General features: G+C 32.9%; 1 protein-coding gene across 1 annotated transcript; it reads left to right on the top strand.

Annotated features, from left to right (window-relative positions):
* The first annotated feature begins 5,294 nt into the window (after nucleotides 1–5,294).
* Nucleotides 5,295–13,056, top strand: LOC143069325 (caspase-3-like). Its single transcript, XM_076243901.1, has 7 exons — nucleotides 5,295–5,466; nucleotides 6,424–6,472; nucleotides 7,997–8,277; nucleotides 10,111–10,334; nucleotides 10,555–10,843; nucleotides 11,555–12,125; nucleotides 12,222–13,056. Exons 1-6 carry the CDS (start codon nucleotides 5,433–5,435, stop codon nucleotides 11,845–11,847), a joined length of 1,170 nt encoding a protein of 389 aa, XP_076100016.1. The 5' UTR covers nucleotides 5,295–5,432; the 3' UTR covers nucleotides 11,848–12,125; nucleotides 12,222–13,056.
* Nucleotides 13,057–14,431: the final 1,375 nt, after the last annotated feature.

The following is a 14,431-nucleotide window of genomic DNA, read 5'->3' as shown; positions in this document are numbered from 1 at the left end:
CAAATTTTAACTTTTAATGCTTCAGAGTTTTAAAGATTTTGTTGATCATTGGATCCCCGAGAATACACATTCACCCATAATTCTTGCTCAAGAGTAATTTCTTAAATCCAGAAGCTATTTGGCACAACTTCTTGAGTGTTAAGTAAACACTATTTTTCGTAATCCTATCTCATATGATGTAACAAGTGTGCGAGGACTATCGATTTCTTGTTTTTTGGAACATCTGACGATCTTGTCAAAAAAATCGTATGGTATTATATCATGGGTCAAGCAAGTTCATATAATATGACTTTCGATACAGGTTTCTTCTTTATATTCTTAATAGTGTAGAAGATTCCAATAGTTTTCTCACTAGAAAGAAATCCGTTTTCGGCAAAAATTCGTATTCGTGGTTGCGTAGATTATCCCCCACATCACGTACCGACGTGCGTGTATGTGAAAGCAAAACATATCCCTGTTGTTGCTACGTTCAGCGCGGTTGCCGTATGGTCCATTAAATTTGGTCTGTGTGGGATTGTGGTTAATCATTAGCAGTTTCTATTGTATTCATTCAATAGGGCGATTATTAGCCTGTCGTGTGGTTTTCTATCATTTAGATTTGTATGTTTAATTCTAGAATCTGCTAGGGTCGTGTTGTTGAGTTGCTATTTATATCTATTATCCCTTTACTCAAGTTGTCAATACTGGAAGTCGATTTGAAATATCGAAATGAGTTTAAAAATTACAACGAGTGCAATTTTTTGTATACGAAAATGTAAAAACGTACAAACGAAAAACTATTTATTACAATGCTAGTTTAACATAGAAAAGGGTAAAATTACAAAAAACTAAACTCCAAGGAAAATTCAAAACGGAAAGTCCCTAATCAAATGATAAAACACATCAAACGAATGGACAACAACTGTCATATTCTCACTTGGTACAGGCATTTTCAAATGTAGAAAATGGTTGATTTAACCTGGTTTTATAGCGCTAAACCTCTCACTTGTATGATTATAGTTATCAGATGTACCAGGATTATAATTTAGTACGCCAGACGCGCGTTTCGTCTACATAAGACTCATCAGTGACGCTCATATCAAAATATATATAAAGCCAAACAAGTACAAAGTTGAAGAGCATTGAGGATCCAAAATTCCAAAAAGTTGTGCCAAATACGGCTAAGGTAATCTATGCCTGGGATAAGAAAATCCTTAGTTTTTCGAAAAATTCAAACTTTTGTAAACAGGAAATTTATAAAAATGACCACATTATTGATATTTATGTCAACACCGAAGTGTTGACTACTGGGCTGGTGATACCCTCGGGGACGAAACGTCCACCAGCAGTCACATCTAATTCCATTATATTTACAATGCGTGAACAAAACAGACATAATAGGTTATAAATAGTCAAAATATGGTTACAGCAGTCATCACTGTGTCACAATTTCAAAACAAACAAATATTTAACAAAAAAACACAAAAAGCATCTATCAAATTTAAAAACCACATGCATTGCTTCGCTTGTTTGATGTCATAAATATAAAAGTCACATTGGAAGAAATATGAAATAATTTTGTCGTTCAAAGTATTTAAAAAAAATATATATGTGGAATGGTGGTGTACAGGGTTAAAAAAATCAAAAGTATGTTAGCACTTATTTCAGAAACAGACCGAGATTTATAATATTCAAGATAATAGCCAAAAACATTAAAATTTCCTTAAAATTTCCAATTTAGGGGCAGCAACCCAACAACGGGTTGTCCGTTTCATCTGAAAATTTCAGGGCAAATAGATCTTGACCTGATGAACAATTTTACTTATGTCAGATTTGCTCTAAATGCTTTTGTTTTTGAGTTATAAGCCAAAAACTGCATTTGAATCTATGTTCTATTTTTAGCCATGGCGGCCATCTTGGTTGGATGGCCGGGTCACCGGACACATTTAGTAAACTAAATACCCCAAGGATGATTGTGGCCAAGTTTGGATTAATTTGGCCCAGTAGTTTCAGAGGAGAAGATTTTTGTAAAAGATTACTGAGATTTACGAAAACTGGTTAAAAATTGACTATAAAGGGCAATAACTCATAAAGAGGTCAACTGACCATTTTGGTCATGTTGACTTATTTGTAGATCTTACTTTGCTGTACATTATTGCTGTTTAAAGTTTATATCTATCTATAATAATATTCAAGATAATAACCTAAAACAGTAAAATTACCTTAAAATTACCAATTTAGGGGCAGCAACCCAACAACGGGTTGTCCGATTCATCTGAAAATTTCAGGGCAGATAGATCTTGACCTGATGAACAATTTTACTTATGTCAGATTTGCTCTAAATGCTTTGGTTTTTGAGTTATAAGCCAAAAACTGCATTTTACCCCTATGTTCTATTTTTAGCCATGGCGGCCATCTTGGTTGGATGGCCGGGTCACCGGACACATTTAGTAAACTAAATACCCCAAGGATGATTGTGGCCAAGTTTGGATTAATTTGGCCCAGTAGTTTCAGAGGAGAAGATTTTTGTAAAAGATTACTGAGATTTACGAAAACTGGTTAAAAATTGACTATAAAGGGCAATAACTCATAAAGAGGTCAACTGACCATTTTGGTCATGTTGACTTATTTGTAGATCTTACTTTGCTGTACATTATTGCTGTTTAAAGTTTATATCTATCTATAATAATATTCAAGATAATAACCTAAAACAGTAAAATTACCTTAAAATTACCAATTTAGGGGCAGCAACCCAACAACGGGTTGTCCGATTCATCTGAAAATTTCAGGGCAGATAGATCGTGACCTGATAAACAATTTTACTCATGTCAGATTTGCTCTAAATGCTTTGGTTTTTGAGTTATAAGCCAAAAACTGCATTTTACCCCTATGTTCTATTTTTAGCCATGGCGGCCATCTTGGTTGGTAGGCCGGGTCACCGGACACATTTTTAAACTAGATACCCCAATAATGATTGTGGCTAAGTTTGGTTAAATTTGGCCCAGTAGTTTCAGAGGAGAAGATTTTTGTAAAAGTTAACGCAGGACGACGACGACGGACGACAGACGCCGGACGCCAAGTGATGAGAAAAGCTCACTTGGCCTTTCGGCCAGGTGAGCTAAAAAAGCATTAACATAGAATCTGTTTACTACTAGAATGACGTACGAGGCCAATAGTCCACAATCTATGAAACGTGTATGAACTAGTATTGTGAGAGTATTTTTTTATTTTTCTATGAATTTCAAGACTATATATATACGTCACAAATTACGTCACTGTTTGTGGAGTTCTGTGTTGTTGTCAATGAAAGATGTTCGTTGTTATACTGGCGGATCCAGAAATTTACATAAGTAAGGGCCCACTGACTAACCTAAGAGGGGGCCCGCTCCAGTCACGCTTCAATGATTCCCTATATAAGCAACCATTTTTTTTCCAAAAAGGGGGGGGGCGGGCCCCCTGCCCCCCTTAAATCCGCCTCTGATACTGTGGTTTACATTTTACCAATGTACTCTTATATTATTTATTTATGCATTTCTCTGTGCTCAGTTTTTTTTCCGTTTGTTTCTATTGTATTCCTGTCACGTACACGTACGATGCCAACATTCCACAATCAATAGTATCTATCCAATTGTAGATCTAAAATATGAAACGTGTTAACTACTGGAAGGTCTTTCTCGGCCAACAGTCTACATACAATCGTATAATATCATAAATACGAAACGTGTTTGCTACTAGACGGAAGTATGAGCCCAACAGTTTACAACACTAGTATTTACCCAACGATAGGTGATAAATATGAAACGTGTTTACTACTGGGAGGTCTTACCCGGCCAACAGTCTACAACGGACAGTATCTTTCCGATGGTAGATCATAAATATGAAACGTGCTTACTACTAGACGGAAGTATGAGGCCAACGGTTTACAAACACTAGTATTTACCCAACGATAGATCATAAATATGAAACGTGTTTACTACTAGACGGAAGTATGATGCCAACAGTTTACAAAACAAATAATGGTAGATCATAAATATGAAACGAATGAGCGTTTAATATAATATGTAAAGCGAGATAACTTAAAATGACTATGCAGATTTGTATCCATAACCATGTGACGCGATGAACTGTTAAAGGAAAATTCACATTTTTTAAACTTTGAAGAATTTGACATACTGTATGGACATAAATTCTGTCTGTTATTGAAGACTAGCTATATCTATATAAAATAAGATGTGGTATGATTGCAAATGAGTCAACTATCCACACAGACCAAAGGACACTTTTGTAAATTCACTGTAACTGTTTTGGTTTATTTGTGTCGTTGTGTTGATTTCTCATTGACGTACAACCTTCATTTCTTTTCTTTCTAAAATATAAAAATGGACTTATGAATAAAAAACACAAAAACTCTGAAAAACAAAATAATTAAACCTTGACAATGACCTTTTAGGCCAAAATATTTGGTTGTCATATTCTTATCTTTTTCTTTTTAACATTTAATTATTTGTTTTTAGATCTTTCAATTTGTTTTGTGCTTGTTTGTACCTTTCTAAAAGAACATGTGTTGTCCTTTGCCCACAATGCTCTGTTTTAAAAAAAATTCTTAACGTTTTTCTTGTAATTGTAAGAATTTAAGATTTCTCTAATTCCTTCAGACAAAACACTGACATAATTAAAGAGGGTTATCTCGGGATTTGTAAATAAAGTGTTCGATAATGGTGAATTGTTGTGACCTGTATGTCATATTGTGATTTAGTGCGTTGGCTCTATAACAAAGCAGGTTATATTAATATGACATCTTGTCACATTACCTATTGATCGTTAAGCACCCCTTTATCAATGAATCAATTGTTTAGCTTCCTGCTTCCCTCATGAATGACTATCTCCGATCCATGTTTTTTTGTGTTACATGTTTGAGAATTTTTTTACATCTTATCTTTTCTTGATATGTGCTATTGTATAAATGGTAAATGCGCTTATAACTAGATGTAAGGCAGATATATTAGAAATATGATCAAGCGGATTATGGCCGACTTGAGCATCACATTTTATAGAAACGATGTAATTGAAAATATATTATAGCCTTAATATTTCAATGAATGTTGAATGTTTTTAACTTGGTGGATACATTCGCTACTAGTACCGTTAATTTTCTCCAATGTATATGTAAAAATAAATTTGAAATACGTATTCCATTTTTAATATTAAATATCTCTATGGCAGATTACAAACTGATAATAAATGTTCCTAGTTAGCCTGTCACGAGCACAGTTATTGTTTGCGTATACCACGCATTATTGATTCCTTTGATTAAACATTGTTGTGTAGAGTTAAAGTTTATCTACCTTCTAATTTTAAGAACTTTAAAATTATTTAAAATTGCATGACGTGTGACTCAAAACCGACAAATAACCAGGAAATTCCCCAAAACAGGTCTGAATAGACGACGAAAGATGGAGACCTCGGAATCTGGGAGTAAAAACAATGGTAGGATTTTTTCGTTTAGAAATTGTCAATTGAAATGTGACCTAGTTATGATTTTAAATATCTTTAATAATTTAATCCATGAATGTAAAATTTAAATCTCCAATAAGTTTGTTTATTAAAGTTTCACACGGTGATCATGTGTTCAAATACTAACTTCGTTCGATAAAAAAAACCGTTCAAATCTAAAAGCACTGATCGTTTACAAGGATTGTTCTATTTAGTATCATAGAGATAAGAGATGACACAACTGCTTAATAAACAAAGGATAAACGTGTACAAGTCTACATGTCACAGTACGGCATACATTAAGAATTCAAAAGTAAGAACTTACGGCCTAATTTGAGCTCATAACATAAAACAAAAATACAGACCTCAAGTAATGACAACTACTAAACCACAGGTTCTTGGAACGGGACGGGTACATTAAGAAGCATGTGTTGAAATTAAAGATAGAGAGAAGGTATTGTGAGGGGGGCTATTTGGCATACTTTAGTCGAATAGAAAAAGGAAACACCATGATTTTAAAGAAAACCGACGTAAACAATCTACAAAACACTATAAAGAATGCCAATACAACAACACGAACCAAACTTAAAACGTAGGTGCTTCGGAGTGACTCCACAACAGACATCCGTCATGTTCTCATTTATAATATATACTCGGTGATATGTCGGTGATGTCACAATCTAGTAAAGAAGATGGGATTACGACTTTGATCACGGAGGGACAGACCCGTGGTCATTTGTCAAGTAAAGGGTCCGAACCATAAAATGAAGGCTAAAAACTCCGACTTATAGTATTACGTTGTTGTGAAGGACGCTAATCACTCCAACTGATGGCCAAAACTTTCGAATAGTTGTCTCCACCTTTACATTTTAAACCTATAAAAAAACATTAAAAATTCTGAATTAACTATAAGATTCATATTTTACTAGAAGGTCCATTCTTTCTTTTCAGAATCAACACCTGATAGCGCGAAGAAAAAGATAATGCAACTGATAGATAGGTATAACCATATAAATAAGAAGGTGTGGTATGAGTGCCAATGAGACAACTCTCAATCCAAATCACAATGTATAAAAAGTTAACAATAGGTCAAAGTATGGCCTTCAACACAGAGTCTTCAGTTGGATCACATCGAACATCAAGCTATAAAGGGCCCGAAAATTATTATATAAAACAATTTAAAGAGGAAAACCAACGGTCTAATCTATATTAAAAAATAAACTAGAAACACATACGAACCACACCAACAAACGACAACCACTGAACACCAACAGCCTCCTGACTTATGACAGGTGCATACAAATGCAGTGGGTTTTTACTTTATAGTTATTTTCGGAAATTCCAATACTACCATATTAGTGTCCAATAATTGTTCAATTAAAAACAGAAACCACACATACGGGAACTATGGCAAGCCGTTTTGCTATTTATTCTTACTTCAAGATATCTCATAAACTTTATAAGATATCTTATATAGTTTATAAGATATTAGTTGATAAGTTATCTCATATAATTTATCAGATATCTTATATAATTGTCTTTATAAGATATCTCATAAACTATATAAGATATCTTATAAACTACATGAGATATCTTATAAACTATATAAGATATCTTATAAACTATATAAGATATCTTATAAACTATATAAGATATCTTATAAATTATATAAGATATCTTATATAAAAAATGTTTATAAGATATCTCATATACTTTATAAGATATCTTATAAACTTTAGAAGATATCTTATAAAGTATATTATATATCTTATAAATTTTAGGAGATATCTTATATAACATTAAAGATATCTTATATTATATATATGATATCTCATGTAATATATAAGATATCTCATAAAAATGAAATTATATAAGATATCTTATATATTATAGGAGATATCTTACATATTATAGGAGATATCTTATATATTATAGGAGATATCTTGAAATTCGAATAAATAGTAAAACGGCTTGCCATAGGGAACTGTTGTTGGAGGCAATCGGGAAACGAGAATTTACCTGGACAACCACGTGCTAAAATACTGCATTTAGGTATTGTCATCAAGGTTCGCACAGAGATTAATACACCGTATATTATTAAACGCAGAGAAAGATTGTAGATCATATCCCTACCCTGTCTTATTGTGAAAAGTATTCTTTTTTATTGGACACAATTGCTCTAATTTAAAGAATCGAGTAAAATTGATGCTTATCAAAGACAGAATTTATCAAACAACAAGGAGCTAGATGCGGTATAATTGCCAAAGAAACAACTTCCCACCAGAGTCCAAATGAAGTGCATGAAGGCAGCAACTAAATACTACAGTTTTGAATAAATAAATAAATAAATGCGCATTTTAACACATATATGTCCATTTTATTAGATGATATGATATGTGGATACAATGTAAATAACTTTTATATTAGTAATAAGTATTTGATAAATTTAGAATGACAAGTATTTTATTTTCCTCCCGAAATCTATACATCATGATATTTTTATTTAATCTATACATTTATGTAGGTTTAAGAAGACTACTCGACTATCACAATCTCAAACAGACCAAGCAAAGAGGCAACAATTGCCAAGTGTAAAAAATGATTTGTTCAATGACATTTATGACTTTAATCATCCAAAAAGAGGTGTTGCCATTTTCATCATCAATTCTTCATTTCATAATCAATCAAAGCGTCCATTTGCTGGTGAAGATATTAAAAAGATGAGAGAATTGTTTGAATTGCTGGACTTTGATGTAGTATTGTTAGAAAATAAAACAAGCGTTGATCTCTGGAAAAGTTTACAAGGTATGTTTGCTCTTGATTGGGAACAGCTATGTTAAAGAAAACCTTAGCTGAGCTATCAAATCCATGATTGCAGGTTTCCTCCTGACGGTATGGATTTGACATTGTTTGTGTTTTGCTGAGCCTCGTTGTCTGTGTTTTAAAGTGTCTGATAGACCATGTTTTGATATGTCTGAAAAAGTAAAATCACAAAAATACTGAACTCAGAGGAAAATCAATTCGGAAAGTCCATAATCACATGGCAAAATCAAATAACAAAACGCATCAAAAACGAATGGACAAGAACTGTCATATTCCTGACTTGGTACAGGCATTTTCAAATGTAGAAAATGGTGGATTGAACCTGGTTTTATAGCTAGCTAAACCTCTCACTTGTATGACAGTCGCATCAAATTCCATTATATAGTCACCGATGCGTGAACTCAACAAACAGACATAATAGGTAAAAATGTCAAAAATAGGGGTACAGCAGTAAACATTGTGTTATCATCTTAATCACTATAAAAACAACAAATGTAACGAAGAAGCACAAAAAGGCATACATCAAATTAACATCCTCATTTTGATTATATTATACGATTATATTTGTCTATGTAAAATGCACCCATCAAGGAAGGAGGGTATGGGTACTGGTGTAAAATTGCGCGTTTGAAATTCGCACAGGTAGACATGAAATAATTTTGTCGTTCAAAGTATATCGGGATGCATAAATACAGTCACGCAAAATAGATATAACAAACACTGACTTAGCAGTTAAAGTAATAATAATAAATAAAATAATAGTGTGGTTCAAAGTATGACGTGATACATAAGTACAGAGTCACGTAAAATGTATATCACAAAAAAAGTTGGTTAACAGTAAAAGTAATATTAATGAATAAAATAATTTTGTCATTCAAAGTATGACAAGATACATAGGTACAGAGTCACATCATAAAATAATTTTGTCATTCAAAGTATGACAAGATAGACCATGTTTTGATATATCTCATCGACCATTTTTGACATATTCCATTGTCTATGTTTTGCTATGTTTCATTGTCTATCCGCCTGGTTTTGAAATGTGATATTAAAAATATCATTCAAGTGATAAAATAAAAAGTGTACTGTACTAAAATATAAGAAAGAATATGAAAAGTTTCATGAAAACCCAGTACTTATTTCGGGAGGTATTATGAATAAATGCCTGTCCCTTAAGAAAGTGAAATATATAAATAAGAAGATATGGTATGATTTCAATGAGTTTCACTTTTTAATGTTGGAAATTATTTCTTTTTGATAACCAAACATGCTTGGTACATGTGTAACCCACCTCCTGGTAAGGGTCGATTTGAAGGTTGCATGAATACGGAAGAAATGAGATTGAAATATTGAGTTGCAAGCCAATAAAGTGATGGTTTCTTCAACTTATTTTTAAAATTGAATGAAAATGATTGAATTGGAGGAGCGGTTTTTTTTTTTTTTTTTTTTGGGGGGGGGGGGGGGGTTGTTGTTATATGATATCAACTTAGTAAATTGCTTCAACTAACATAAGCAACAACGAATAATCATGGATAATACTGTGTCCTAGAATAAAATAGAAAACATCGCTTAGCACGTACTTGAATTTACAATAAGTTAAACTGTATTCAGTGGTGGATTCAGAGGGGCGTAGAGGGCGTACGCCCCCTTTACTTAAACTTTTTTTTTATCATTTTACGTGATTTTAGCAAAATAAAGGTCAACACATTTTGCATCGCTCCGCTCGGCTTGATGATATACTCTACGCCCCCATTCCAAAATCCTGGATGGTCCCCTGATATTGTTCTTTACTTTTAGACATTTCTTTACTTTTAGACATCAATCTTAAGGTAGAAGAGAATTGTGATTGTTTGGCATGTGTGATCAGTTCTCATGGAGCAGAAATATCCATTACATCAAGCATCGATACCTCAACTCAACCAAGACATCATGTACTCTTTACTGCAGACGGAATTATTCCTACTGATAGAATTCTTCAGATGTTTGACGACGATCATTGTCCAAATCTACAAGGAAAACCAAGAATGTTTTTCATTCAGGTATAGAACGTACTTGACATGACATACATAAACTATCATCACTAATTTACTAATTTCATGCCATCCAGACAATCTTGTCAACTCTTCAAATTATGAAGAAGAAAAAAAAGTACTTGTTTTCATACTCAAAGTTAATCTTTCAAACATAATTTTGCAATTAGCAATAAATCCGAAGAAGATCTAGTTATATCTATCTTTTATATTTTTTTATTTTTTTAAGGCTTGTAGATGTATTCTAAATACAGAAAATGACACTGAAAGCGAAATTGATGAAGGGTTTACCTTTGACTTGGTAAAAGAGCAGGTTGGTGATGATATGATTCCTGTGAAAGTGGTGAAAAAGAAAAGATCCTTCTTTAGAAGACGACAAAAAGAAACATTGGCTGATACAAAAGGCCGACCTGAAGAGGAAGAAATCAATCTGACTAATTGTAAATCAATTGAACCTGTAGATTTCTGTCTTATCCCATGCTACGAGGATTATCTAGTTATGTTTTCAAGTTCATCAGGTAATTTGTATTACCAGTGTTGAAAGTTTTATTGAAAATAAATTAGCATTATCTGAAAAAGCAAAATGTATAGAGCATTATCCTCAACACATCGAATATGCTTCGTTCGAATATTCAAATTCTGTAAAATTCATGTTCACCGATTTCACTCAAATTCTCATATTTGATTTATAACATACTGAAACGTATATCCAAATTACAATAAGTGTGAAATAAATTGGAAAAGCATGTACTTAATAACATATATATATATAATATATCAGAATTTCGTGTGTATTTTAGCCTAGACGATATCTAATTAACTATCAAGAAGACCTCCAATTTCTGCCGACGGTCAAATAACTCGAAACATAAACATAAATATAAATAGATTGCGACCTCGTGAAATTGGATTTTTATAGATTGGTTTGGTTTCATTTTATATGTTTAACAAATAAGAAAATTAAAGATTTTACCTGTATAAGAATTATTTTTGTGGATCGAATCAGTCAACGAAACGGTTTACCTTTGTTTCAGTTTCAATGTTGACATTCTTTTCCTTGTGACTGAACACGACTTATGCATGCGTCACCAATCTCTAGCTAATTGGTTAAATTGAAGGTCACATAAAAACGGATTTCACGAGGTCAAGTTATTCACTTGCAAGTGATAAATTCATCAGCGATATTTCTTTGCATATTTTTACAAAATTGCGTCAATTTTTTTTTCCAGAGAAGATTGCATGGTCTGATTCCGGAAAAGGAGGATGGCTTACCTTCTGTTTATATGAAGTGTTTAAACATTTATTGGACACTGAGTATTCAGTTAGCTTACTTCATATTCTTACTGATGTTTGTGGCAAAATGGCCAAAGAAATGGAAACTCGAACACCGTCGATACCTTCATATGATAGATCTAAATCGGCAGCAACTATATATCATATGTTGACAAAGGATATCTTCTTAAAACCAATGGTTCACAAACTCGTTCCATTACCTGGACCTGTCTTAGAATCATCGGTTTGATCTCTTTATCTCATTGTTTCGTTTGTTCTATGCAATATTATTTTTATTAGATGTATTAGTTATTTTAAGGGGATAGTCACACCAGGGGCGGATCCAGCCACCTAAAAAAAGAGGGTGCTAACCCAGGACAAAAAGGGGGGTCCAACTACATGTCCTACATTGATCGTCCAAAAAATGAAAGTGGGGAAACACACACACCCCCACCTGGATCCGCCACTGCACACATTCACACATGGTACATCCGTCTTAGATTATTAGTCCGATTGTGTATGAAAAAAGTAAATAGTTATCAAAAGTACCAGGATTATAATTTTATACGCCAGACGCGCGTTTCGTCTACATAAGACTCATCAGTGACGCTCAGATCGAAATAGTTAAAAATCGACAAAAAATGGATTCAAAATCATATAAATACTTAAATTGGGTGATAGTTAGTAAGAAAATATTTGTATCATAATTTTGATGATCGTTCTTAACGTTAGTACCATACAGGGTTATATGTATTTTATTGATATTTGTACTGTGTATTGCTTTAACTTGATTGTGTTTTCTCGATTTTACAGCATTATTGTTTATTATTTTTACGGTTACAATGTGTCATTTTTGTTTTATAAGATTTATGATACATTTTTTGTTATTTCAATTGATATTGACGGCAGCACTTTTAAGTTTAATTTACCTATCTTGTTTTACCCTGGAGTATTACAGCTTGACATTGTATAGACTCGTGTCTATTGTCATAGACTGATATGTTGCTGTTGTCTATAGCTGTTATATGTCTCTCTCTCGCTCTTTTTAATAGTATTTTTAAAACTTTTTATTGTGAAATGTTTTACTGATGTTCAATTTAATGTACTATATAACATTTATAATATTATTACAGTACAAACAATTTACATGCTTGTTGTTTGAATTGCAAGTCTCGCGAGGTAAGACGAGAATAGTATATTTACTTACCTTCAGTACCATACAGGGTTATATTCATGTTGTTGATATTAGTATTTCGTCTTTATAGTTCTTGTGTTAACTAAGGGATGCAGCATTTACTTATCATTGTATAGGAGAAAATGTCTCATTTTTTGTTTATATTTTAATATGAGGTGGTTCTTTGCTTTTTGCATTATTTTGTTTTTGTGAAGGGTAAATATTAATAATTGTTAAACACTATGATACATGTATGTCAAATAAAATATTGTTTTGTATAAAGTTTGACTGTTTCTACTTATGAGCCGACTCGATAAGATGAACGCAGTGGCGGATCCAGGGGGGGGGGGGGGGTTCCGGGGGTTGGAACCCCCCTTTTTTTTTGGCCGATCAATGCATTTGAATGGGAGCATATAGTTGGAACCCCCTTTACTCTGGGTTGGGAACCCCCCCTTTTTAAAATGGCTGGATCCGCGCCTGGAACATCAAGAATACGTGGCAAAAGAACTATCCACAAAGGATGTAAACAGCTATATATCATTGTATGTCCTCCATAGAGCTTCACTCATTGAATTGATTATATATTACAAAAACGTATTACAAAAATAACGAACACAATGACAAAAGATACAGTGCAATCAATCGAATATTACTCATGGTTTCTAGTTCAATTTTAACAAATAAAGGATCTTCAGACTAAGGTTCATATAACCCATGTTTATCTTTTGATATAAAGAGAGATGCTGATTGATTTGATCTATTCGTAAAAATAAAACAAATAATTTATCAACATAATTGAATACAACTAAATGCAGTAAAGAATACTAGTAGTCGAACATGCCTATTTTAAAGGGTAACAGAACTTTACTACAAAAAATTGCCGAAACCATCAGTCAAACTAGCATTACTTCGAGACCGCGCTTTTGAAGAAATCGGATGACTAAAAGATTGACCGTGCGATACCCTCATTGGTAGTTAATGTAATTAAACACCTCATAGTCTGCCGAGTTATTATTTTGTATGTAGAGTGAAGTCACGAGGGAATATGTTGTTAAAGTATCAGATAATTTAGAAGGAGCTAAATTTAAAAATTGGTCTACTTTCATACGTTATAAATAGATAAGAGGTGTCTGGCCAAATATATTTACGGTTTGCATTACGTTTTTTAGGGCAGAAACATAACTTATTTCATTAATCGTTTCAAGATGAGTAGGTGCTTTGTTTTGCAGAATTCATATCCCACATTATAAAGTGACATTAATGTACTGGGAGTTTGCGGTTCACACCACTTCTTTATACTGTTCTTACTTAAGCTTCTATACAACAGGATTTGAAAATAGGTTACATACACGTTTGAAAACATTTCTGTGAGAGATTTCATACCTATTTTATATATCTGGTAACAAGTTGAATCAGGTATTGAAAGTAATTTGTTTATACAGAACTTTGGTTTAGTCATAAGACGTACGTGCAGGTGATCGTGTAAAATTTAAAATAGTTTTTTTTTTCAATTAAGTGTATTTAAGGTTTGTGGCGGATTTATCTCTAGCAGTTATCTTTAGTTAAATGCTTTTCAAATTCCACGAATCTGGTACGAACCTAGACGTAAAAATATAAGTATAGTAATTTGCCATCCGCTCGGTTACACGTTTCATAAAAG

The sequence above is a fragment of the Mytilus galloprovincialis genome, chromosome 3, assembly GCF_965363235.1.
Source record: "Mytilus galloprovincialis chromosome 3, xbMytGall1.hap1.1, whole genome shotgun sequence".
Lineage (NCBI taxonomy): Eukaryota > Metazoa > Mollusca > Bivalvia > Mytilida > Mytilidae > Mytilus > Mytilus galloprovincialis.
This window is presented reverse-complemented; position numbering and strand designations above follow the sequence as displayed.